The 25,769-nt window shown below is 44.2% G+C and overlaps 13 protein-coding genes and 1 non-coding gene across 14 annotated transcripts; 6 read left to right on the top strand and 8 right to left on the bottom strand.

Annotated features, from left to right (window-relative positions):
- Positions 1 to 383: 383 nt before the first annotated feature.
- On the top strand, positions 384 to 2,093 carry TPO4 (LALA0S01e04852g1_1; the record flags this gene model as incomplete). Its single annotated transcript, XM_022774317.1, has 1 exon — positions 384 to 2,093. One exon carries the CDS (start codon positions 384 to 386, stop codon positions 2,091 to 2,093), a length of 1,710 nt encoding a protein of 569 aa, XP_022626426.1.
- Positions 2,094 to 2,279: 186 nt separating this feature from the next.
- Positions 2,280 to 3,575, top strand: LALA0_S01e04830g (LALA0S01e04830g1_1; the record flags this gene model as incomplete). Its single annotated transcript, XM_022774316.1, has 1 exon — positions 2,280 to 3,575. One exon carries the CDS (start codon positions 2,280 to 2,282, stop codon positions 3,573 to 3,575), a length of 1,296 nt encoding a protein of 431 aa, XP_022626425.1.
- Positions 3,576 to 3,608: 33 nt separating this feature from the next.
- YTM1 (LALA0S01e04808g1_1) lies at positions 3,609 to 4,946 on the bottom strand (the record flags this gene model as incomplete). Its single annotated transcript, XM_022774315.1, has 1 exon — positions 3,609 to 4,946. One exon carries the CDS (start codon positions 4,944 to 4,946, stop codon positions 3,609 to 3,611), a length of 1,338 nt encoding a protein of 445 aa, XP_022626424.1.
- An 889-nt stretch (positions 4,947 to 5,835) lies between these two features.
- LALA0_S01e04786r lies at positions 5,836 to 5,941 on the bottom strand. The gene is made up of 2 exons: positions 5,904 to 5,941; positions 5,836 to 5,880 (listed from the first exon to the last, which is right to left on the bottom strand). It is a non-coding gene; the product is annotated as a tRNA-Leu (tRNA).
- A 547-nt stretch (positions 5,942 to 6,488) lies between these two features.
- FSF1 (LALA0S01e04764g1_1) lies at positions 6,489 to 7,472 on the top strand (the record flags this gene model as incomplete). Its single annotated transcript, XM_022774314.1, has 1 exon — positions 6,489 to 7,472. One exon carries the CDS (start codon positions 6,489 to 6,491, stop codon positions 7,470 to 7,472), a length of 984 nt encoding a protein of 327 aa, XP_022626423.1.
- Positions 7,473 to 7,605: 133 nt separating this feature from the next.
- Positions 7,606 to 8,853, bottom strand: ERG12 (LALA0S01e04742g1_1; the record flags this gene model as incomplete). Its single annotated transcript, XM_022774313.1, has 1 exon — positions 7,606 to 8,853. One exon carries the CDS (start codon positions 8,851 to 8,853, stop codon positions 7,606 to 7,608), a length of 1,248 nt encoding a protein of 415 aa, XP_022626422.1.
- A 1,398-nt stretch (positions 8,854 to 10,251) lies between these two features.
- On the top strand, positions 10,252 to 12,693 carry VPH1 (LALA0S01e04720g1_1; the record flags this gene model as incomplete). The annotated part of the gene is made up of 1 exon (XM_022774312.1): positions 10,252 to 12,693. One exon carries the CDS (start codon positions 10,252 to 10,254, stop codon positions 12,691 to 12,693), a length of 2,442 nt encoding a protein of 813 aa, XP_022626421.1.
- Positions 12,694 to 12,766: 73 nt separating this feature from the next.
- Positions 12,767 to 14,152, bottom strand: PAC1 (LALA0S01e04698g1_1; the record flags this gene model as incomplete). The annotated part of the gene is made up of 1 exon (XM_022774311.1): positions 12,767 to 14,152. The coding sequence occupies one exon, from the start codon at positions 14,150 to 14,152 to the stop codon at positions 12,767 to 12,769; it is 1,386 nt and encodes a 461-aa protein (XP_022626420.1).
- Positions 14,153 to 16,076: 1,924 nt separating this feature from the next.
- HRK1 (LALA0S01e04676g1_1) lies at positions 16,077 to 17,882 on the top strand (the record flags this gene model as incomplete). The annotated part of the gene is made up of 1 exon (XM_022774309.1): positions 16,077 to 17,882. The coding sequence occupies one exon, from the start codon at positions 16,077 to 16,079 to the stop codon at positions 17,880 to 17,882; it is 1,806 nt and encodes a 601-aa protein (XP_022626419.1).
- A 123-nt stretch (positions 17,883 to 18,005) lies between these two features.
- PNT1 (LALA0S01e04654g1_1) lies at positions 18,006 to 19,217 on the bottom strand (the record flags this gene model as incomplete). The annotated part of the gene is made up of 1 exon (XM_022774308.1): positions 18,006 to 19,217. The coding sequence occupies one exon, from the start codon at positions 19,215 to 19,217 to the stop codon at positions 18,006 to 18,008; it is 1,212 nt and encodes a 403-aa protein (XP_022626418.1).
- A 460-nt stretch (positions 19,218 to 19,677) lies between these two features.
- On the bottom strand, positions 19,678 to 19,998 carry RBL2 (LALA0S01e04632g1_1; the record flags this gene model as incomplete). The annotated part of the gene is made up of 1 exon (XM_022774307.1): positions 19,678 to 19,998. The coding sequence occupies one exon, from the start codon at positions 19,996 to 19,998 to the stop codon at positions 19,678 to 19,680; it is 321 nt and encodes a 106-aa protein (XP_022626417.1).
- A 343-nt stretch (positions 19,999 to 20,341) lies between these two features.
- Positions 20,342 to 21,577, bottom strand: DSE3 (LALA0S01e04610g1_1; the record flags this gene model as incomplete). The annotated part of the gene is made up of 1 exon (XM_022774306.1): positions 20,342 to 21,577. The coding sequence occupies one exon, from the start codon at positions 21,575 to 21,577 to the stop codon at positions 20,342 to 20,344; it is 1,236 nt and encodes a 411-aa protein (XP_022626416.1).
- A 383-nt stretch (positions 21,578 to 21,960) lies between these two features.
- Positions 21,961 to 23,004, bottom strand: GPN2 (LALA0S01e04588g1_1; the record flags this gene model as incomplete). The annotated part of the gene is made up of 1 exon (XM_022774305.1): positions 21,961 to 23,004. The coding sequence occupies one exon, from the start codon at positions 23,002 to 23,004 to the stop codon at positions 21,961 to 21,963; it is 1,044 nt and encodes a 347-aa protein (XP_022626415.1).
- A 1,128-nt stretch (positions 23,005 to 24,132) lies between these two features.
- On the top strand, positions 24,133 to 25,167 carry RPN8 (LALA0S01e04566g1_1; the record flags this gene model as incomplete). Its single annotated transcript, XM_022774304.1, has 1 exon — positions 24,133 to 25,167. The coding sequence occupies one exon, from the start codon at positions 24,133 to 24,135 to the stop codon at positions 25,165 to 25,167; it is 1,035 nt and encodes a 344-aa protein (XP_022626414.1).
- Positions 25,168 to 25,769: the final 602 nt, after the last annotated feature.

Raw genomic sequence — 25,769 nt, 5'->3', positions numbered from 1 at the left:
CACGTATAGGTATCAAAGAAGATCTTATTACGCACAGACGCATTTTGTTGTATCTCCTCTTGGCAAAGGCTCGAACACAGGGTCTTTTCAAACAAGAGCATAAAAAAAACTCAACGGTTGAGGTTTTGCTGGAATTTCAATTTTTCTAGGCTTACACGTGACTTTGAGAACTTTGGAAAAATTTGGTCTTTTTGTACGAAGCTTTTTGTTAAAAAATATTTTGCACGTGCTTTCCTCGATCCGGACCTCTAGGGAGACCTCCATCCGCACATCTACCCACTTATCTACTCGGGTCTGTTTTTTCATTCTCGAACCTCGAAAGCTCATCGCATCGGCGCTCAACGTCGACATCTCATCGCATTTCTCTCCTAAAACCACTGGCGATGACCTCTCACAGCACCGAAACACCTGAACAGCTCCCGGACAAGCCAATTGACCCCCGCCAGCTGGACTGGGACGGTCCTCTTGACACCGACAACCCACACAACTGGCCCACCTGGCGAAAATGGTTCACCACGATGTCCGCAGCGGTGTTGTGTCTAGTGGTGACAATGGGTTCGTCGCTGTACGTGAACGGTGTGCCACGTATGGTGCTCGAGTACGGCTACGATCAAACGCTGGCGATTTCCGGGCTCACCTTCTATCTGCTCGGACTTTCCACGGTCATTGGAGCTCCACTGTCCGAGGTTTTTGGGCGGAAAATCATCTACATCGTTTCTTTGCCCGTTTCGATGCTGTTCACAATGGGAGTGGCACTTTCCGGCGGCCATCTGCGTGTGGTGCTGCCCGTGCGGTTCTTTTCGGGTGTTTTCGCTTCGCCTGCACTTTCAGTGGCTTCCGGTACCATCATGGATATATGGGACCAGGACGAAGTCTCCGTGGCCATGTCGTTTTTCTGTCTGGCACCCTTCTTGGGTCCTATCATTAGCCCCATCATTGCGGGTTTTGCTACCGAAAAGGAAGGCTGGAGATGGGCCACTTACATCCAGCTTTTCGCCGGTGGGTTGATCCTGCCCTTCTTGGTGTTGATGCCCGAGACCCACAAGGGCGTCATTCTCATAAAGAGAGCCCGTAAGCGGAAAGTCAATCTCATCGAACCGTCAGCCCAGGCCAAGAAGGACTTCCTCAAACTGACCCTGACCATCACCGTTTTCAGACCCATCAAAATGCTGGTAGTGGAGCCCACGGTGCTGTTCTTCTCGATCTACGTTGCTTTCATTTTTGCAGTTTTGTTTGCCTTTTTCGAAGCCTATCCTGTCATTTTCCGCGGTGTTTACCACATGAGCACCGGAGTGGCCGGTTTGGCGTTCATCGGAATCGGTATCGGATTGTGGTTGGGCTCGTTGTTCTACATTCTCTATGATCGCCGTTACTTCTTCCCAAAAGCGCCCGCCGGCACGCCTCCTTTGGTCTCCAGCTCTTCCAAACGTACCAGGCCCCTCAGAGGCCATAGAGATCCTGAAACTGGCGAGCTTATGGTGCTCAAACCAGAAAAGCTGCTTGATATTTGCAAAATCGGCTCAATAGCGCTTCCAATTAGTCTTTTCTGGCTTGGGTGGACCGGACGTGCGAGTGTTCATTGGATGGCCCCAATGGCAGCAGGCGTGCCATTTGGATTCGGTCTGATTCTGATTTTCTTCAGTGTCATCATGTATTTCTCAACCTGCTATCCACCACTATTCGTGGCCTCGGCATTAGCTGCCAACAACTTACTGCGGTACGTCACTAGCTGTGTCTTCCCGCTGTTCACAATTCAGATGTACGAAAAGCTGAAGATAAGTTGGGCCAGCTCATTATTCGGCTTCATTTGCATTGCCATGATTCCAATACCGTGGATCTTTGCCAGATACGGTGAGACCATGCGTCACAACTCGACTTTTGGATTCAACGCATTGAAGCAAGAAGCTGACGATGACAAGAACTCTGAAAATGCTGTTTCTACGCTTCATGACTCCCAAGAAGCCCTCAATGACAAGAACAGATCTGCAAATCGTGATCCTGAACCGGCAAATGACACTCGTTCATCGCACACCCGTACTTCCACCGCAGAGACTGCTGCTTCCCACCAAGTTTCAAAATACTCTCTTGTTTAAATTCTACAACACTCAAATATATACTAATCGGCATTACCAGGAAAGAACGTAGTTATTCTAGCCGTTTTTTTATAGTTTCTACAAATATTGTCAACCCATCATCGATGACATTAAGTTGATTTTCGATTTGAAAAGAACGCCAACTTTGACCTTGAAAGAAGACTCTTTGGGACCATTTGAGCAACGATGAACTCTACATTGTCTTCCTGTCTTATGGTGGTTCTCTCGGTCGTTCTGATGATTTTAAACAAGAACAATGGCTGGAAAATGCGTTTGGCAAATAAGCTTCAACGTTCATTTTCTAAAATGACCAAACATGTACCGATATCTACTGGTTTTCGACTGGAAGAATCCAAGCATTTTAATAACCCGGTAGGACTCTCAGAGGTGTATGATTCGCTGATTTATTTGCAAGAATACCGGGCCAGAGCACTCAAATACAATGCAACGCTTTACCATATGTCCAAAAGTGTAAATCCGGCCCAAATCGAGCAATTGAGGGCTCTGCAGTACTTTGAAAAACTCGAGCAAATCAATGATGCTATCGGTGACAATAGCTCGACTACGCAGCTTATTGTGGAGAACTCACTCATCAAACTGCTGCGTAACAATCAACTCGATAATGAATACGGTAAAGAGCTGCTTTCTGTTGCCAAAGGTTTGGGTTTCGAGGTAGATAGCCAGTCAGCTTTGAAGCGGATTTCAGTGCACAAACTTACGCTTTCTCCAAGTTCGAAACAATCGCGCGTCAATGAAGCCATTTCCCATATGTGTCGAGACTGGCACTCCAGTTTTCAGTCAGAGCGCCAACCACTGGTTGATTTTATCCAATCAAGACTCAAGGGCCTCAAACTAAAAGGTAAGACACTACTGGTGGTGCCTGGATCGGGACTAGGAGGACTGGCCTACGAAATCGCCTGTGCTTTCTCCACCTTCGACGTCCACTCTGTTGAACTCTCCACGCTAATGTATCTCTGCAACGAATTTGTGCTAGACTATGACGGCACAGTCAACATCAAACCGTTCGCACAACACTTCTCGGGTCAGCTTTCTGTACAACAACAGGTGACTGGATTTGACATAAACCTATCCAAAATCCGCAGGCCCGCAAACCTTAAAGTTCATCTAGGCAATTTTTGTGACTTTCAACCTGGTGCTACTTACGACAACATAGTGGTGCTGTCTGCGTTCTTCATAGACACAGCGGAAAATGTATTTGATTACTTTGATGCTATTGAAGGACTCAAGAGTTTCTGCTTGAAGCTACACTGGATAAACATAGGCCCATTGAAGTATGGAACCAGGCCTAAAGTACAGTTCACGGATGAAGAATTGAAAAGTTTGCGCAGCATTAGAAAATGGAAAGATCTCTACCACGACGCTGATACTAAAAAGCTATGCGGCTATGTCACAAACGAAAAGTCCTTGTATCAAGGTTATTACGGACTGGTTAGATTTCATTCAGTATATACGGGAGAATGAATAATTTACACATAGGCAGGGTGCGGGATATTATCAAGCCTTAAAGATGTCGTCACCTTTATTGATTTGAATCTTTTTGTCCTGTCCACCACTGATGATTCCGAGGCCCTTGGCCCATTTAACGTCAAAAACTTTATCGTTGATGCCTTTAACAACATCGGCTTCCCTGGTAATAGTGTACATTGGCGACGTGGAACGGACATCCCAAACTTTCACAGTTCCGTCGTGGGATCCAGAGCACAATAGGTATTCATTTTCAGGGCACGTATCAAGAGAGACGACAAAACCCTTATGGCCATTGAGCTGCTGCTGAGTGATTTTGGCTGAAGAGCCCACACGGGGGTCATGTAGCGTGATATGTCTGGCACTTGACCCACAAGCCAACAAATTTAGCTGCGGCAGTTGTGCTAGAGACAGAAGTGAGTAGGATGTATGTTTTGTATCAATGCAACGAGATGTGACCAAGTCCCAAGTTTTGATAGAATGGTCTTGAGACACAGAATAACCAACCGTATTGTCTTGTGCATCGAAACGAACAGCCTCCACGGGAGCGGTATGTGACTCTAGAAGAGCAAGAGGCGACCGCCTTCTCACAGAACCGTCTTTGAGTGCGAGCTTTCTTCTCTTTTTGGCGGCCGACGACACCGAGGATCCTAGAGCATCCATAGGGTCGAGTGCGGTCATTTCCTTATGATTTGTGGACCAGAATGCAAGCGAGTGATCATACGAGCCGGACAAAATGCGGTCATTACTGACATCCAAAGTGACAACTGGGGCCTTGTGAGCCTCCAGAATGGCCAAAGTTTTTCCTTCTTCCACATCTTCATCGTCCGCTTCAAGGTTGTTTTTCAGATCATCGTTTTTGGATTTCCACAGACGTAGAGTACGGTCATTGGCGCCCGAAACTAGTCTGGTGCCGGATATGTATCTTACAGCACGAACGGCACCGGAATGGCCAGCATACTGCTTTTCGATTTTTCCCGAGAGATTCCATGTACGTACTATACCGTCGTAGGAACCACTCAAGATGCGTGCACTGCCCACATCCAAAGCGCTGACCCAATCGTCATTGTTGAAACTTTTCAGATACGAAGGTGGTAGCACAGCCCTGGTATATTCGACGTTGAGCAGCGATTCCGAAGACAAGCCTTTTTTGGTCAAATAGACATCCAGCGAGGTACGAAGAAGCTCGCCGTCGATCAAAAAGTCGAATGGCACTGGCGAATCTGGTTTCAGCAGATGATTGACGATTTCGGAAAGACCGTATCTTTTTAGCGATACTGGTGCAAAAAGAGTCGTATCTTCGATCTTCAAATTCTCATCTTGTTCTCTGGTGAAGAATCTGACCTTTACCTGTGCCTCTTCAGCCATTACTGCTGCTTATCCGATGTATAAACGTTGATTTTCTGGTGCGATGAGCTTGAGCGATGCGATGCGATGAGCTCATCAAAATTTTTCAATAATATTCATTATAGGCCTATAGGGCCAACGACGGGAAAATACACAAGATGAGAACAGCGACAAGACAAGAAGAAATAGGACCAGCTAGACATCGAATTAGAACACTTGCAAGTCTCAACCACAACGATATGTTGCTGTTGTTTGCTAAAATACCTATATCTTGTAGCTTTCGGTGTTTCAAGGTCAAGATTCGTGGTGAAAGCACTATCAAATATTATATCTACAATGAGGTGAAGACGGCAAGTCTACGAAAATTGCCGTTCTTTTAAGTCGTTCTAGGTTCCTTTACGTTCTTCTGTTTCTTGAACAGTGTGGTTTATGGCTGGAGAGTTGTCTCGCTTGCGCAGTTACCGACCGAACCCAGTAGAGTAAACTTTATCGATTCGGACAGTATGAGGACGCTGGCGATTTTCCGTCTGGCCGTTCTTTTCCCCTCTGATCATCTACGGATATTACAGATGGCACAGTGAATAGAAGGCGAATATAATTTCGTATCACTGTTTTGAAGAACCGATCAAAAAGTCGCAGTCAGGAAAGACGAATTGGTTGATGATCTTTTAATTTATACATATGGCAAATAAGCTGGGTAACGACAGAGAAGGTGGGTTTAGGGCAGAGAGACGGAAAAAGGAAAACGGTGGGAAAAGTGGTGAGTGAGGTTGGATTTACTGAGCAATAGAGACTTGTTAGATATGTGTGAGGGATTGGTTGAGACGTATCTTTTCTCTTTGAGCTGGTTTGACTGACGCTCATATTGACAAAATTCAATAATTAAAAAAACTTGATAATCAAAAAATAATGAGAGCTACGGGATTCGAACCCGCGCATCCGAAGATATCAGAGAATCTGACTTATTATGAAAGTTAAGCCTAAATCTGACGCCTTAACCACTCGGCCAAACTCTCGTATGTGATGAATTGGCAAAATACAACGATATATGAGGATAGCATTTGGTCACGTGTAGAGATCCGAATTGATGTAGGCAAAAATTGAAAAGTGAGTTTATCAGGGCTTGTGTGAAGAGAAAATGCCGACAGTTGATGAAGATCTCACTCTTACCTTCGTCGTTTCGACGTAGGTAGTTCAAATATCACTCCAACCTTCATCATAATTTTAGCCCATTCCGTCGCCACGGTCACGTGATTTTGAGATTTTGATAAACGATATTCCATCTTCCAGTCTGCATTTGTGAAACCTAGCTCATCTAGCCTCTCTTAATCACCTCAACGCTCTGCCTTCTCCGCTATTCCACTCAATATCTCTCATCTCTCTTTTCTCGTTTCACGAATACCTTTTCCATCAGTACTCATGAAAAACTATTACCGTGAAATTACATTGAAAAACTCTTCTCCAGAAACCATTGCCGCTGCTCTGGACCCTCCAGCATCCTATAGATCTTTTCCAAGCCTGTAAGTTAGCATCTCCAAGCCTCCTAAACAAGTGAATTCCACCATGGCATCTTCGGTTCCCGGCCCTTTTCCACTTCCGGACTCGAAATTCGACCTCTCTACATACTGGGGAAGAGTGCGTCACTGTTCTGAAATCAGTGATCCGTTCATGCTTTTAACCACTGAAAACCAGCTCAAAAATGCACGCAAAATCGTCTCCAGCTACCGTCGCGGTGAACTCAAAGATCCCTCTCCCGAATTTTGGCATGCAAAGAAACAACTGGATTCCACAGTACACCCAGACACCGGAGAAACAGTGTTACTCCCTTTCCGTATGTCTTGCTGTGTCTTGTCGAATTTGGTCGTCACCGCTGGTATGCTAACACCAGGATTGGGCATTGCTGGTACTGTTTTCTGGCAATGGGCCAATCAGTCGCTAAACGTGGCTATCAACTCTGCAAATGCCAATAAATCGCATCCTATGTCAAATTCCCAATTGGCGACCAACTACGCCATGGCTGTGACTGCATCTTGTGGTGTAGCCGTTGGTCTCAACAAAATAGTGCCTCGTCTGCAAAACATTTCTGCCAATTCCAGATTGGTCCTAGGTAGATTGGTGCCATTCGCTGCCGTGGTCAGTGCTGGTGTCATCAATGTGTTTTTGATGAGAGGAAGTGAGATCCAGAAGGGTATTTCTGTCTACGACAAGAATGGTGATGAGGTAGGTACGTCCAAAAAGGCCGCTTTCCTGGCTGTTGGCGAAACAGCTCTCAGCAGAGTCATAAATGCCACGCCAATCATGGTTTTGCCACCGCTTTTACTGGTGAGGCTCCAAAAAGGTGTCTTGAAGGGCAAATCTTTAACCGTTCAAACCCTCGCAAATTTGGGTTTGATTCTAGGTACGTCTTTGGCAGCTCTACCATTTGCATTGGGCGTTTTCCCACAATACCAAAGAATTGATGTTCACAAACTAGAGGACCATTTGAAAAACCAGAAAGACCAACATGGTGATACCATCAAACAAGTCTGGTTCAACAGAGGCATTTAAGATCGCTCTTTACTCAAGCATTTAAGTACAGTTTTTTTAAAGATGTATTGAATAGACTCATTTACTCTCAAGTTTTGTTGTGTACGATGCTTCTCTATATCTTTATTATTTGACACAACAATATCGGAAATGCTCAATGTACCCATTTCAAACCGGAAATTCCAGGCAGCAAAGCAGCGTTAAGATCAGAAACATTGGCGGACTTTTTAAACAGAGGTTCGATAACGCTTATGTTTTGCTGGATTTCTTCCGATGGCAGAAACACACATCCGGGTCCGCCAAGTCCTGTCGTGTATGTTTGATAGTTGTACTGCGTTTCAAGCGTGTTCTTAAATTTCTCAATATCTTTAAGCGAAGCATCTTGGTTTAAGATAGTGAAAGCGCAGCCGCCACCACCGGCACCGGTGAGTTTCGTAGACCCGATGGACATAGAGTCACTGAGGCTTTTGATTACCTCTAGTCCTGGGTGTGAAGCACCAATTGAAGTTAAAAGACCGTGATTGATTCGTACCAGTTCGCACAAATCTGCTAAATTGGATTCGTTCAAATCAGCCAGAATTTTGGCACCGCGTGAGGCCAATTGACCCATGGCCTTCAAAATCGGGCTTATTATTTCCGGTTGCCTAGTTATTAAATCTTGTACACCCCCTACCAGCACTTTGGTAGACCTTGGAATCTTGGTATTAGTCAAAATCATGGGAATTTGAGGGAAGTTCAAAATATGTTCCAACTTGGTTTCCGCGTTTGGTTGTCGTTGAAAAAGCACCGCATTTCCGTAAGTAGCCACGGCGTTGTCTATACCAGATGGTGTGCCATGAATGCATTTTTCACCAATGAATGACCATTCGTTGACGAAGTCAAGTTCCTGTTTGGACAACTTTTCGGGTTCCGAGTTCAAATGACCACCGAATTTTCCGACTGCAAGTGCCAGGCACACGGAAATAGAAGCACTGGATCCAAGACCAGCGCCAATGGGCGAGCTTGATTTTACGCTAAATTTCACACCTCTTCGACTGCCACACAAGCACGAATACAAATACAAAAAGCAATACGCGGCATGGTATTGCAATGATCCATGCAGGGGCTTCAAAAGTGGCTCCAAAGCAGCGTTTAATGCCGGATTTAGGTTTTTAGAGTGTTCGCTAGCAGCTATTCTAGAGGGCGCAGCTATCTGAGACAGCTCTTTTGCGTGCCATTTATGGTCAAGTCCAATGTCTGGGAAATCCAGTTCGACAATGTCACTATCTTCCGTCTCTGTTACCAAAAGGTACGTTCTCAAAGAGTTTACGCTTGCTGCAATTGCAGGTTCGTTGAAGACAGCTGAATGTTCGCCAAAAATGATAACTTTTCCTGGCGCGGACGTGAGAATCGGGAGCGACATGGTCAATTCTTTGGGTGCGGAAATTTTGCACGTTAAACAAATGATGTGAGGTCTGAGAAGTGAGATTTGAAGCTCCTTTTAAGTAGTCGTGTCATCGTTTTCAAGTTACCTACCGTAAGATCGTTCCTAGATGAATATCACTATAGTAATTATGAAAAGGTACGACGTATCATGTGATACGCATTTCAGGAAATTAGTCGGCTGTTCGAATTCCGCGAGAAGTAGATTTGGCAATATCCAAATGACGTTCTGGAAATGAAAATCAAATATGGATTGATCGAGAAAGGGTGGTAGTTACATATGATGGTTGAAGATCATGGGGCTCCCCTAGCTGTTTTTGAGGATCTGCTGGTTTTCATCAAACTTAGGTGATATGAGTTTTGGGTTGAAATTAATGATAAAGTGGTGTAAATGAACATTGGGTTGAGAAATCTCTGAAAGATGAACTAACGGCTGGCTGTGCTATGAATATAGAAAAAGGCAGAACAGTGGCATTTGATCGAAATCAGGTTCGATGCTGTTCATAAGTGCTGAAAAAAAGGTATATCATGTGTACGCCGGGGACACCAAATAACATTATCAGTTTTGGGTCGTAAAGCTGAAGAGAGAAAGCAGCTGATAGATACAGACAAAATCGAATCAGCTGTTACTCAATACGTGCGAACGAAACAGCTACGCTCATCAATCGCCCATCTTAAAATATGGTTTTATACCAGCACGTGATTTACCATAAGGTGATGACACATACGTACATAGGGATCTAAAATCACAACGATACATCTTTACCCACCGGCTTCAAAGAGAGCACCATGAGACACACTTCAGCTGCAATTCTAAATCGCGGTCAATTCAAAACACATTCCAATCTCACATTCCATTTTCCCCTGTCGCCCAGCCGAACTAAAACGAAACTGTGGGCTCTCAGATCCTCACCAATTAAATCATCACAAACATCTATTAATACATGAAGCGAAGTAAATAGAATAATTCGGGATGTACAAGGACACTTACTGAACAAGAAGGACTCATGACTCGCAAATACTCATGCCGAACAATAATTTACTGTCATCATCCAAATCATCACCAAATGTGCTCAAAATAATGAACGGAAAAACGTCCAGACATAACTGAAATCCAAAAGACTCACTCAACCACTTCAAATGATTCATACAGGTCAACTAAGACCACAGGACAAACTTTACCGTCACTGCTTCCCAAATCACTAGATACGACTACGAAGCTTGTAAAATTTCAGAATCACCTGTGTATAGAAATTTATCCCTATCACCGCATTCCATAACTTTTATCCACCACAAACCACATCAAAAAGCAGCTATAGAAGCATTGCTCAGGCTTTAAAGACTCATCGTTTCCGCTTGTTTTCACTTGTTCTTTGGGATGGTCGAAAAATACGAAGCGATGTTCCGCTCTGCGGAAATGAGTTTGGTCCAACTTTACATTCCTCAAGAGATTGGTAGGGACTCGGTCTACAGCTTAGGAGACCAAGGACTGGTTCAGTTTAGAGATCTCAACACGAAGATTCGTGCGTTCCAAAGGACTTTTGTGCCTGAAGTGAGACGTCTGGACAATTTGCAAAGACAGTACAGATACTTTTACAAACTTTTGCGCGAACATGATATCAAGATTTTTGAAGAGAGCGAGGAAGATACTCCCAGAGGAGTGTTTCGTATCGCCCCCAGTACGTCTCAGATTGATGACCACGTCGAAAATGGCTCTTTGATCGAAGAACGTTTGCAACAGCTGGTGGAAGCCAGCGAACAGCTGGAATTACAGAAATCGGACTTGGAACAGTTTCGCCATGTTTTGCAGGCCGGTGATGAGTTTTTTGCCAATGCTACGGGTCTCACCCATACTGAGTCGCAAGACGAAAGTATTCCCACCTCGGTTTCGTTCGTCACAGGTACGATTCCACGTGCAAAAGCTGGAACTTTGGAGCAAATTTTATGGAGAGTCTTGAGAGGTAACCTCTTTTTCAAGCATGTTCAATTGCCCGAGCCATTGTACGATGCCAAGGCCAGGACAACAGTGCTTAAGGATGCGTTTATCGTGTTTTCTCACGGTGACCTCATTTTGCAAAGAGTAAAGAAGGTCGCCGAATCTTTGGACGCTAATCTTTACGACATCAGTGATGACCATGGTGCTCGGTCGAAGCAACTGCAAGAAATCAACTCCCGCCTTGCTGATGTCTACACTGTCTTGGAAACCACCAACACTACTTTGGAAACTGAGCTGTACGCTATTTCCAAAGAGTTGCAAGCCTGGAACACGGACATTGCTCGTGAGAAAGCTGTTTTTGAAACTTTGAATCTTTTTGACTACGATTCGAACCGTAAGACTTTGATTGGTGAAGGTTGGGTGCCCAAGGATGAATTGAGCAACTTACAAGGACAATTGGCCAGGCTCACCACCTCGTTGGGAGTGGATGTTCCCTCTATCATCCAAGTTTTGGACACAAACAAAAGTCCCCCCACGTTTCACAGAACAAACAAGTTCACGGAGGCCTTTCAGAACATTGTCGATTGTTACGGTATAGCGACTTACCGCGAAGTGAACGCCGGCTTGCCCACCATTGTCACTTTTCCTTTTATGTTTGCCGTCATGTTCGGTGATATGGGACATGGTATGTTGATGGCAATGGTGGCAGCGTTGTTGGTCTTTTATGAAGTGCCTCTTGGTAAGATGAAGAGGGACGAAATTTTTGACATGGCTTACTCCGGACGTTACATCCTTCTATTGATGGGCTTATTCTCCATCTACACCGGTTTCTTATACAACGATATGTTCTCCAAGTCCTTGACTTTGTTCAAGTCTGGTTGGAAATGGCCCTCCCACTGGGAAGAGGGCGAACCCATCGAGGCTATCTCCGTTGGTACTTACGCTTTCGGTTTAGACTGGATGTGGCATGGTACTGATAATGCTCTACTTTTCAGCAATTCTTACAAAATGAAACTGTCCGTTTTGCTTGGTTTCATTCATATGACTTATTCGTACATGTTCGCGTTGGTGAACGCTCTTCACTTTAATAAGTGGATTGATATCATCGGAAATTTCATTCCAGGGCTCTTGTTCATGCAGGGAATATTTGGATATTTGTCCATTTGTATTGTTTACAAGTGGACAATTGATTGGGTCAAAGAAGAACGAGTCGCTCCTGGTCTCTTGAACACCTTGATCAACATGTTTTTATCGCCAGGAAACGTGGAAGAAGAACTATACCCTCATCAGGCAAAGGTCCAAGTTTTCTTATTAATTGTTGCCCTAATTTGTATCCCATGCTTGCTTCTAATCAAGCCTATTCACTTCAAGCTCACCCACTCCGATAATGGTTACGAAGCTGTTGGCACGAACGAAGGCGATGAGGTCAACACTGCTGAGCATAACGCTGCTAAAAACGGCGCTGACCAAGATGAAGAAGAAGAAGGTGGTCATGGTGAAGAGTTTGGCGATGTTGTTATTCACCAAGTCATCCACACTATTGAATTCTGCTTGAATACTGTTTCTCACACTGCATCCTACTTGCGTCTATGGGCTCTATCTCTTGCGCACGCTCAGCTTTCTACCGTTTTGTGGACTATGACTATTCAAATTTCATTCGGCATGACCGGCGTAGTCGGTGTGATCATGACGGTTGTTTTGTTTACCATGTGGTTCGTCCTCACCTGCGTCATCTTAGTCTTGATGGAAGGTACTTCGGCAATGTTGCATTCCTTGCGTTTGCACTGGGTTGAATCTATGTCGAAGTTTTTCGAAGGTGAAGGTACGCCATACACTCCATTCAAATTTGAGCCTGTTGATGTAGAATCCATGGAACAAGCATAAACTATACTAAGACAATGTCCAACTTTTATTTTGATACAAAAACAGAACTATCCGTTCAACGAAAAGTACATTTTTATTTTATAAATACTCTCACTTTCCCATCGGCGCACCCTGACGCCATTATTTGTCTGATAAGTCCATTCCCATCAGTGTGAATGCAGTTCACGAACCCGTCGTGCGAACTACTTATTACGCGGGCAATTTCCCCCGTAGAGAGGTTCCACACCCGGATGGTACGATCGTCACCACAACTTAGCAAATAATTGCCTCTTATGCAGAGATCACGGACCCAGGATGTGTGTCCCTTGAGAATAGTCACTAAACTGAAGTGTTGTCGAGTTTGATCTGGTTGCGGTGGCCGGTGGGCCACGAATTTGGGCAACGGTACTTGCCATATGCGAATTGTGTTATCTCTGGAGGCTGTAACTACATGCGAGAACCCTAGGTTCACATACGCCTCATCGTAGGTGTTGTAAACAGTTCGTACTTCGTCGGCGACTGAATCGCTCTGGAGCATAGGTATGATCTTGACCCGTTCAATGGGGAATGTGTGACCGATTCCATTAGAGAGGCCTCTTCCAGATTGCCAATGCGAAAGCCGCACAGTGCAATCATTGGAGCCGGTGACAATATAATCTCCCATGACGTCTAGCGATCGTACCCACTCGCTATGAGGCTGAAATGATGTCAGACACCAGCCGTTAGAAACATCCCACACTTTACAAGTTAAGTCTCGCGAACAAGTAGCCACCAGGGTATCGCTCCCTTGCTTCCATATTCGGACTTGAGACACGACATGTTCATGTCCGGCCAAGCTTCGTATTGGTTGAAGCTCGGACTCGACCAAACGAAATACTTTGCAATACAAATCTTTTGAGCTTGTCACCACAAAGCATTCAGTTTTTTCACTCATTATGACGTCAATAGACGTTATTCCTCTCATATGGGCCTGGACAGATACTGTCGGCATGGAAGAGTTCATAATGTCGTAACACAACAGTTTCCCGCTATCTGTTGCTGCGAATAGCAGTGGAAGTTCAGGATGAAGTTTGACACTCGACACCGACGCACCACAGTTGATGTTAATCTTGCTTTGGTCTCTAGGAACCCAAGTTAGGGACGATTTACTGGCCAATGACACAGGTCCTTCATTCATTAAGGTTTCGTTTTCTTGCGTCAGTTCTTGGATCTGTTTTTCCAGCTCGATGATTCTACGCTGCAACCTCACAATGGAGTTCCACTTTCGCGGCAGTAAAGAGGCATCTACCGGTTTTTCTTTATCGTCCAGGCTTTCTAAGTCTACGTCAAGCCACATTGCCAGCGTTCGCATAACAACATTTTCATCGATCTTTTCTGTTCCAGGAAGCGAATCGAGCTCACTCTTCGAGGAATGGTTACGAACATATTTGAGAAGACATTTATGGAGCAGTTGACGCTGATCATTGGGTAGCAAACTCATCTACTTGACTGCCAAATTAGAGTTGATGTATGGTTGATGGTGGTATATGTATATATAGGTTTATTATGCTTGATTTATTAGAGATGAGCTCGAGTCTCGAGACCACATGATGAGCTTTTTAACGCGATGACAGCGAAAGTTTTCGAGACAGCTTCAACAGGGAGTTTTGGACGTTTCTAGAGAACCGAGAAATTTCAAGAAATGGATAGATTTTGAGCTACGTTATGTCAGGCGTGATTTTATGTTTGAGTTGGGAAAAGACTGAGATTTCGTTTTTTTTGTAGGTTTTCGTAGCGCTCTTGACCGAATAACCCCGACCAATACGAGTTGTTAGTGTTTTAATGTGCTTTTGTTCTTGAGTTGCTGTGCACTTGCGATCTTTAGACATGGTTTGCAGTTGGCAAAGGTAACGTCCGTTCGTGGCGCATGTTATTAGTTGGACGATGAGTACTGTTCCAAGGGAGTTAGGGAGTCAAAATATTTTTTGTTAGATTTGACCAATGATCCGGAATGAAACCCACTAATTACACTCTGTGATCAACGCCTTTAAAAGATAGATGACAGATGTTGAATGTTTATCTCTTTTCCATGGTTTAAATAATTACGTCGCTGTCATCTGTTCTGACGATCTATAATTTACCGATCTCGACGAATTATAATGCAGGTTATCGACGATTCTGCCGATAAGCAGAGAAAAGTGGAAAGTATTGGAATTTTGAAGTCAGAGTGGGCTAAGCTTAGTGGGCTAGATTACCACTTTGGATTGATCACCTTATATACCCCATTTGTTGTGTTTTTGCAGTTCCACTGATTTGTCAAGTCACGTGACACGAATTGCTCGCTAACTTCAAAGCCTGGCGCGGGACAGTTGAGTACCGGTTTTCGAGAGTTTCATCCAATGGTAAAATGGTATGCAATACGCAGTAGAGCTGAGATACCAGATTTGTGCTCTAAAAATTCTCTAGCCCGAAATAAAATCCACTATCTACAATTCCAACGAAAACGTATTGTACGTGCCATTGCGAGATACAAGCCCAGCCCAAATAACTTTCCTTCCTTACCGTTCTTTTCCAGTTATTCATAAAACAACATATATCACATTCCAAGCTCTCTAAGAACACTATAAACGCAGAAATAAATATAATCCTTATACCCAGCATTTATTATTTTGCAACAACAACAGCACCACCTCTCACGACAAAAGTCTCACCAAAATAGTCACCAATTTACTATTAGATTTCTGCTATAATCATCACTACCTTTACCTAACTGCTTGTCCCTTTTACAAACGTCTCTTTCTCCGAAGGCTTCTCCAAAACAAATAGAAAATGCTCTAAATTACGCAAACAGGTATACAAACCACTCGCTTTCATGAAAATCATTTTACTACTCACCAACTACTCTCTTCGCGCTCAAAACCATCGGGTTTCCAGCTTTTGTCGATTTCATGTCAAAATATCGCCTTATGTTACTGTCATCCACCCTATTAAAAAAAACATCTCAACAAAGATCAGCAACCACCACTTTTAAGGACCGAAAACTAAAGGATTTGAAGGCCAGTGAGCTCTATAGTATCTCGGATCAATCCACAACCGCAAGGCTTACTATAAGAAACGCTTTGGTGTTTTCTAGCAGAGCTTTTTGTGGGGTTTTGGCTTTTCTAGCAGGGTATAACGTTATAAAGGACAGATACCGTGAGTCATTTTATATTTGCACCAGTTGGTCTTTACAGACTCTTGTAAAGTGCTTAGAAGGTGTATCAATCGTAACTGTAGTGCGGAACTCACAGACTGGAAACTTTCTTGCGAAAGTTCTGGCTTGAAAGACTCCGGAACAGCCATTTCACAAGTTTCAAAAACGGGATAGCCCTAAATTTAACGGAAGCCAGATTTTTACCCCAAATCACCATTTCTGGCCGCAAAAGATGCCTAACCTACTTGGCAGAAGCGTCTTCCACCATGGCAAGGGCCTCCATGCTCATCATCAGGACCATAGCTCCCCTACAGAACCCACCAATATCCGGAGCAGTCGATCATTTCTCGGATTCATGAACCATACTAGCAGCCGCGAATCGGTGGGTAGTGACTCTGGGACTGAATCTCGTGGTATTGTGAAACGGTCTGGCGGATCCATGAACGAGCTGAAACGATTCTTCCGTCCTGCCATACTTCACCGCAAACCCTCACAATCCACTAACATGCGGAACGGATCGCCCGATCACCATTCGCACACACAATCTGCGATCCCACCTTCTTCGGAATCGTCGTTGTCGCTTTCAAATCGAGTAAACATATATCATGATGATGCTATTTTGGCCCAGAAGTACGGTAAACTGGGCAAAATTTTGGGCTCTGGGGCAGGTGGATCTGTACGTGTAATCACAAGACCTAGTGACGGAGCCACTTTCGCCGTGAAAGAATTTCGACCCCGAAGGCCAAATGAATTGGTCAAGGATTACGCTAAGAAATGCACAGCAGAGTTTTGCATCGGTTCTACTTTACACCACCCTAATATCATAGAAACGCTGGATATATTCAGCGATGCGAAACAAAACAAATACTACGAGGTGATGGAATACTGTCCTATTGATTTCTTCGCTGTGGTGATGTCCGGTCAAATGACTCGGGGCGAAATCAATTGTTGCCTTCGTCAACTCACAGAAGGTGTCAAGTACTTACATGAAATGGGTTTAGCGCACCGAGATCTTAAACTCGATAATTGTGTTATGAGTACCGATGGTCTCCTCAAACTTATTGATTTCGGAAGCGCGGTTGTATACAAATACCCATTTGATTCAAGTATAACTATGGCTCACGGAATTGTTGGCAGTGACCCTTACCTGGCTCCAGAAGTTATGACCTCTACCAAGCAGTATGATCCAACGTGCGTCGATATTTGGTCCATTGGTATCATTTACTGCTGTATGATGCTAAAGAGATTTCCATGGAAGACACCCAAAGATAGCGATGAGAATTTCAGACTATTTTGCCTGCCTGACGATGTTGAACACGATTACGTGAAATCTGCTCGAGAACATGAACAATTGATGAAGCAAAGACGTCAGGAGAAGCATAGAAGCCGGAAAGTAAAGGAAGATACACAGGAAAGTGTTGCACACACAGAAAAGGTGATACCGGCCATTGAAACCGGGGATGCGGCTGCATCAGGCGATGTGGCCGAGAAACGAGAGACCGAAATTAAGCAGGATAAAGTTCCTGTCAAAAAGGAACAGGAGCTGGATCCTGAGAATGAAAATCAATCGCACGCTGCAAAAGCAGAGAAATCTATTGAGAAGGCCCAAGAAACTGAAGAAACTGATAATAAACATGCACCTGCGGTTCAAGATCAGATGAAAACGGGAACCAATGAATCTCAACCGGCAGGCAAAAATCATGCCGTCGACTCAGCGAAAGCTCCATCATCGTCTTTAAACCCTGAAGCTCAGCAACGAAAACACAGGAGTAGGGAGCATGGTAAAAGTAGAAGAGTAATGCACGGACCCTACAGACTACTGCGTCTCTTACCGCATGCTTCTAGGCCAATAATGTCCAGAATATTGACCATTGATCCTAATGAAAGAGCCACTATGGAAGAAGTGTATCGCGATCAATGGTTTTCTTCTATTCCATACTGTACGAAGGACCTGAAAAAGATGGTCAGGAACGCCCCAGGGCATACACATACAATTGTGTGTGAAGAAGAAGCGCATTTGGAACATTACGAAGGTTGATAGCACTTTTACGCTACGTCGAGTTACAGGCGGCAGCTGATAACAACGTATAAATTTGCGTTAACATGTAATGATTATATGAGAATGTGTGTAATAAACAAATAGAACCTATTTTAGCGGAGTTCAATCTTTATGAGTGACGTACGGCAGGCTTGATTCATCAAGTAGCTTTTGGGAGCCGGGGTGGTTGAGAATCCCGACGTTGTTAACGCCCCATAGTTCCGAAAACGTCTTTGTTCCTCCGGTAACAATCGTATTTTGAAATCTGAAAGACCAGTAGATGATGAGACGCCAGACAAGTACTTTTTGACCAGATTCGGTGGAGACTAACTCATTCAGATCTTCGCCCGATCGATATAGTTGTCTTTCCAAAATTGCGTTAACGAGCTCACTTTCAGACAAGATGGTTTTATCCTCGGTATTTAGAATACTTTGTAGCAGGAACCAATCGTCCAAGACCAGATATTGGTGAAATTTAGCTAGCAACTCGCACAATGAGCTTTTGTTACCAGACCATTCACAAAGCACAGCTTTGGCCCGGGGAAGCATTTTGAAACTTTTTAGCAAATCAATGGTGCTTGAAGATTCCAAGGCAAAGGGCGTGGTATAGCGGACAGCGGGTCCCAGTTTTCGATAAGGCAATTGTTCCTGGGAGGCAATCATCCGTTCTGACAGTTTCTTATAGGCACCTGGTGTCAGACAATTCCAAGGTACTAGTGAGGGAACCAGATAGCATATGACAGGCAAAGTTTCTTCAAACACCAAAAACAGAACGAAGAAAGATGGTAATTTCCAAAATTCCCGACGCCTGTGGATTTCCTGGAATTCTTTCCTTGAAAGCGCGAGTCTCACTGTATCGCCGGGATTACTTCTGTTCTGGATTTGCTGAAATTCCAAATCCCTATACGTTGAGACCACCATCGACTCAGAGGGTCCTATTCTCTGTAACAGCCTCCTAGAATCGAAATAAGCTTGCCATGTATTCTTAATGCCATTCACATACATCCTCAGCAGTCTCTTTCCCAGCCTAATCCATTTTGTTGCGGGTTTTCTCCAGTTCCCGACCTTTGGATCATTCAGAACCTCTTCGAAAACCTGTTTTTTTGGGAATCGAACCAACGGGAGTGTTCTAGTTGAATTCAAACCATCTGAGACCTTTCCCTCGCCGTCTTCAATGGCAAATTTCCCATTTTGGTAGGCATTTGCTAGTTTTGTCAGTGCCAAATTGCTTGACAGCGACTGCTGGAAGCTTTGGACGCTGTTGACAGCGATTATGCTGGATAGTTTAGAATTATCTAAGGAAGAATAGCGTCTAGCACATCGTATCGAGATCATGAAGGAGCAACTCTTGGCTGATGGGCTACTTCCACGTTTGGATATCTTGCAAGCTCATCGCTGATGAAGTTTTCCACCTAATGATGTACGACGACTGTTACCGAGCTGACCTAACGGCTGGTAGGGGACAACGAGTCAGCAGTATGTCCGTTTTGGCAGGCCTACTTAGTTCTCCAGACTCTAGTCTCCTGTTTTGGAAAGTTCTATGCTAGTTCATGATCATTTAAGACCTTTGACATGTCTTCCAGGATAACTTGTCCGGATCGCACGAGTTGTGAACATCTGTATGAAGGCTCTTAGTTAAAGGCACCACTTTGGGACGATAGTCCGACAAGTGGCGACAAAATGTGTGGCTATTTCTTGACTTTATCTAGCAATTGTGGTGTGAGAAAATTCAGCTGTCCAAAGGATATGCAGCTTCAGCACTAAGAAGTGTGGATTCTTGTTGTTCTTAAGTATTTCATTTTCTAGCCAAAAGGGCGTCAGCTTCTTTCAAAGTAGTCTTGGCCGGTTGCAGGTCCTCTGTTCCGTTGTAAGTCTCGGAAAACTGTTCCAAGTCTGCTTTGAATTGTCCAATTTTCTCGTACAACGCTGGTAGCAGTCTTTCCGTATCTTGCAAGACTTCCACCTGTTTTTTCAGATCGTACGGGTCCACGGTCTCACTTGTTTCCAGACTTTTGACGTGGTCTTTCTGTTCCTGAAGCTCTTGCTGATAGTACTTTTCCTCTTTCAAGAGTCTCTGTAAAGACCTTATTTTGATTTCTAATTGGGATGGTGCCATGTTTTGGGCAGTTTCTAGAGTTGGAATTACAGTTTTAGAGTTCGATTGGCCTTAAAACAACAGTCAATGGCTTTCCTTTGGTCTTTACTCTTTGAACTTTAAAACTCTTGATCAAGAATGGATCTCATCATTCAAGCTTGAACTTTGTATATTTATGACAGATTGTTGACTTGACGATGAACAGGACAGACAAAAGACGAATTCCAGACCATATAAATACTATGGTTTACGTCAAGTATTTATTCAAGTAATTGTTAGTGTTTGAGACACCCTGAAGCTATCTTTCTCGCCCTTCCTGAACTCCGTGTCTTAAAACCTATATGCAGTATACTAGACCTCTTATTTAATCGTGATAGATAGAACTGGAGGTATCCCCGATATCCAGATCTATTAGCTCATCTTGTAAATGGGCGATGTGAGGTTCCCCGTTGTCCTCGCTGTCGTAATCAGACGCTCCAGAGTCTTCAGAGGAATCGTCCGGCGTGAAAATCCTCGGGTGTACTTGACAGGTACGAACATGCCGTAGTGAGCAGCTAGGCATCAGTTGTTGTTGTTCTTGTTGTGTTTTTGTTGATGTTGCAACACTGACTTTAGTGGGACTTGACAGATGGTCGTCAGCGGAAAAATAAGTAGCAGACTCGTCACTGCGTGGCGATTTGAGACTGCTCATGATACTGCCGATATCGGAAAATTCCTCTCCAGAGCTCGAAGGATCAGACCCACTCGAGTTAAAATAGTAGGGACTGGGTAGAGTATCCCCCATCGCAGTTGCAAGCTCAGTGTTGTCAGAAACAGCTCTGACATGCTCATCGCTGTAGTCGTCTACACGAATGACAGGGTCGAAATGAGCGCGATTCTTATTCTCGAGAGTAGGAAACGTAGCCTTCAACTGTTGATTGATGGGATGTTCGTAGTTTTTCCGAAAAATCGTCGTCCTGCCCTTCGGTTTTTGGTTTTCCGGGAGCGATCCGTACGCCGTCAAAATCTCATCAAATAGGGCCTCACCTATCGATTTATTACGACTGAGACTAAATCCAGTGTTGGTGGCAGTGTTAGTGATTGCCGGGAATGCCATGACATTTGTACGGTTGCTCACTATGGGAGGACTGGCTAGCGGAGACGGAACGTGTGACCGACTAGCACGATTCATCACAGCAGGTTTAGTGAATTTTGACCCTGAGCTTCTAACATCTTTGGAAGCTTGCTGGCGTAAGACCGGATTTATCTGTTGCAACGCTTCAACGGGTATATCTTTTTTCTTTGGAAGTGGAGTTTGAGAAAGGCTATCATGCTCTTGAACCTCAGAGTTTTTCTGTGCTAGCCGTTCGGTTCTGCGGATCAGAAGCTCGGGAACAGAGCTCAGTCTATTTTTCAGCTTCACGGTACCACCAAATGCTCGTGAAATCCGTCGCCCATTATTCCCAATTATCTTAGTGTCTTCAGTAGCATGTGCCTCCTTCGAACTCCAACCCGGCAGATCCGGCAGATTGTTCAGATCGAAGCTGGTGACGCCAAGAGAGGCGGGTCTAACGAAATCCAGATTTGCATCGATTCTATTGCCCAAGAATTTTCGAGGCATGCTGGTGCAGTTATAGCGATACCCAAAATTTAAACTAAATTTGGTGCAAATTGGCACAGTTGTTTCGAATACCGTTTGATGTTGGGGGAGACCAGACCAGGCGACGACGCACTCGAGAATTTATCACCATTTATATTACCGTTCTGCTAATTCTCAACCCGCGGCCATTGTTTTGAGAAATATCCCAAAGATGGGGCGTTAGAAAACATCGAGCCAGCATAAATATCAGATCAATCGCTGAATCCAAAGGACTGTCTTAGAAAATGTCCTGTTCTATGTCTGTCGTCTTGTCGATACCAGTAACAATATGAGAGATGGCTGGTACTCTTCGTACAAAAAGACAATGCCAGCCGACCCATCCACGAGCTGTAAAGTCGTCCTCGTTATTTCGTATAGTTGGCACCATGCTCGTTCTCCCAATCCTTCAATGCATTCTCCCACTCGTCTTCTTTATCGACATCGATCTCTTGGTCATTGTGTTTCTGCTCCTCAAGCTGCTTCTCGCGCTGTAGTTGTTCTTGCTTGTCGTAAGCCTCTTTGTTATCGATCCACCGTTCTTGAACGTCGTCTGCGACCAATGCGGTACCCTGTCTAGAGGCTTCAGCCCATACAGTGTCTCCACCGACTTCTGATGCACCGAAAATGTAGCCATTTGCCTTGTCAATGACACTTTGAAGTGCAATCATGCTTCTCTTGTCATCAACACATAAGACTTCGAAAGAAACCAGGTTAAAATCCGAGACAAGCTCTCCAATGGTTTGGGTAAGCCGGGCATATTTTTTGCTTAAAACGCTGGAGCTTTCTTGTTCCACAAACGGTGTCAAATAATCCAGTTCTTGTGCTTCCGTGTAGTAGTCAAGACGCATCGGTAACGGGCCATAGGACTTAACCATATCGATCTTTGATAGCACATTTATGTGCGGAAGATCCAGCATGAGCATGGATCGAAGGGCCAAAAGTAGAATGGAAACATATTGAGAGGGAGAAGTGAGGTGAACGGAGTCGATCAAGTTGACCACACAGAGCCGAAGATCCAGCTCACGCTCAAGACGTTTGAAGATCCGAAACAAGGCTGAATGATGGGTGAAGAGCTCGACCTGGCCGGGACAGTCGAACACTACATATGCACTTTCGTCCTGCACTAACGACTTTATCTGCAGTAGGAACAAATCCACGGATTTGTCAACAGACTCTAAAGCGTACATGAGACCCCCATTGGGTCCCAATTGTTGTTCTGCCATGATTTCCTCCAGAGTGATGAAATCCCGGATGTCTACAGCGCATGGATAAGGCAAACTGTCGTTTGCAGGGTCCATGTTCACCACCTGAGCATGACGTCCGATAGCGTTGAAAAACTGTATGCAACCGTGAGAATAAGTTGATTTACCTGATCCTGGCGGGCCTATAACGATTTGACCGAACGGCATGGTTACTAAAAGCGCTTGTGCCGTGGGTTGCGCAGTTGTGAGAAGTTGAACTTTTAGCTCATCGAAATTTTTCAGCTATATGTGTGTGTATATATGACAGATAGAAGGTTGATTGAAAAAACAGCGTAGAAGATCCAAAAAAGATGGGTTTGAAGAGAGTGCTGAACGTGTGCTCAAATTTGAATAGAGGTTACAGGCAGTGAGATGGGGGTATTCTGATGTGTTGCGCGAAGGTACACTAATTTTTGGTTAAAAAAGTGGTTTTCGTATGTCGAAGGTGCAATTCGCGACATTCTCGGTGGTAGATGCAAGTAGCTCAGGCGTGGAAGACTAAGCTTTTTTTGAGTGGTAATAGGCACTTGCTCGTGTTCAACAGCATCTCTTTTAGTTCGTTGTTTGCTGAACTTTTGAACTCCTGCCATCTTATTGATCCTCTGGTCGCAACAAGAGAATCAAGTGGAGGACGCAAGTTGGACAAAATGAGTAAAACTCCATACTAAGGCCAAGACACCGTAGAAAGGGGATCTTTGTCATGGCATATGCTGCTGTATTATACCAGTTTCATTGACATAGAATTACTCATGTACTTTTTCAAACATAAGGACGACAACGCTTATCGCTGCAACTGCGCGAATGAAAACCAAAAAGATATCAAAACTCGACGGGGAAGCAAGTTGACACCAGAAACTAGCAAAAAAAACATCAGAAAACAATTCATACTGCCAATTTGATTGCCATTTCGAAGCCCATTGGTTCAGAAAATGCAATCTAAAAGAAAATAAAACAACGACAACCAAACAGCAAAAACAAAAATCCTGGCGATAGCCGCCAATCTCATTCAACTTTAGGCATACCTTACACATATTATCCAACTTATTATCACAACAACAGCGATACTTTTCTGTCGCTGTCATCAGTAACTGGACCCATATCACGCTGTACGTAATCTCAAATTCCATTTCAAGATCTCAATATCAGCGTTGAAGGTTTGCCACCTTACTCGACACTTTCTCGAAAACGACACGAACTGATCCAAGTCTCGACTCCGTTCAACTGGTTGTGGGTTTCCAATAGAACCGTTAGATATAGCACGAATCCATTGACCCAAGAATCAGCCTACCACCCATCATGTCCGTGAACTACGAACAAGTTACCGTAGCACCATTAGTGTTACTCTCGGTTTTGGACCACTACAAACGTATCAACACACCTGCTCATAAAAGATGCGTTGGTGTGATACTAGGCTCTACCCAGGGAACAAGCTTAAGAGTCACAAACTCTTTTGCCCTTCCTTTCGAAGAAGATGAGAAAAACTCAGATGTGTGGTTTTTAGACCATAACTACATCGAAAGCATGAACGAAATGTGCAAAAAGATCAACGCCAAAGAGAAATTGGTAGGGTGGTACCACAGTGGGCCAAAACTCAAGGCTGCTGACCTCAAGATCAACGAGGTGTTCAAAAAGTACACAGGAGAACGCCAACAGCAACCGTTGTTGCTCATCGTGGATGTCCAACAACAGGGCGTGGGACTACCTACAACAGCATACATGGCTGTAGAACAGGTCAAAGACGATGGAACATCGACCGAAAAGACATTTCTGCACTTACCATCGTCGATAGAAGCAGAGGAAGCCGAAGAAATAGGTGTGGAACATCTACTGCGTGACGTACGCGATCAGGCCGCTGGCGGGCTTTCTATCAAGCTTACCAACCAGCTCAAATCTCTCAAGGGTTTGCAACAAAAACTTGCTGACATAGCTGCATATTTGAACAAAGTGAGCCGTCGAGAGCTTCCCGTCAACCACACGATTCTCGGCAAACTACAGGATGTATTCAATCTTCTGCCTAGCCTGGGGGCTCCAGATGATGACGAGCTTGCACTGTCGTCTGATGAGCAGCTTGCAGCTGCTTCCAATACCTTACAAAGAGCTTTGGCCGTCAAAACCAACGACGAGCTTATGGTCATTTACGTCAGTAACCTGGTACGCGCCATCCTTGCTTTCGATAACCTGATTGAAAACAAGATCAGAAACACCAAGCTAAAGCGCCAACATGATCAAACTGAGTCTGAAGCCACTAAATCCGAAAAGGATACGGAAAACGAAACACTTGCGTCTAATGCCACCGCTGGTGACAGTGAAAAGCGCCAATCCGGGCCTTAAGGTATAGTGATTCATATTCTATCCACACCAGCAGCATTATTTTTGGCACAACCCAAAAAAAGTAAAAAAGTGCGCTTTCAAGGCATAACCGACATTGGAAGCAATCCACTCCATTGCAATAATGTCAAGGTTCACGCAAGATACGACTTATGATCTATTTCTTTCGAAAACGGTGCATTCTATATTCCTGCATGCCGTTGAGAGTGCGAGAGATAGTATCCGAGCATTTACATAAAATGTCAATCAGGATTGGAGCCTGATAATAATAGAAGAACCCTTCGTCCCAATGCTAACCACGATATACACCAACTACACCGAACTCGAGAATACATTCAATAAGAGTCTGACTTACTTCTCGGTGCCATTAGCGCAATGAATCACCATGTACGTATGTGTCGTCGAAGTGTCAATCGTCATTTTCAAGTCATAACTATATACTTTCCTTAGTAGAATGCACAGATTCGACATGCCATTTCAATTAGGATTATCAGTAGCGCTAAAAGTGGTTCAACTAAGCTCAGTTTTCATTACATGATTTGATATATTATTATATGAATTTCCAAGCCCAAATAAGCCGAAAAAAAAGCTAGAAAATTGTGGCT

This window comes from Lachancea lanzarotensis, scaffold LALA0S01 (assembly GCF_000938715.1).
Source record: "Lachancea lanzarotensis genome assembly LALA0, scaffold LALA0S01, whole genome shotgun sequence".
Lineage (NCBI taxonomy): Eukaryota > Fungi > Ascomycota > Saccharomycetes > Saccharomycetales > Saccharomycetaceae > Lachancea > Lachancea lanzarotensis.
Note: the sequence above shows the minus strand (reverse complement) of the source record. Positions and strands in the feature narration are given on the sequence as shown.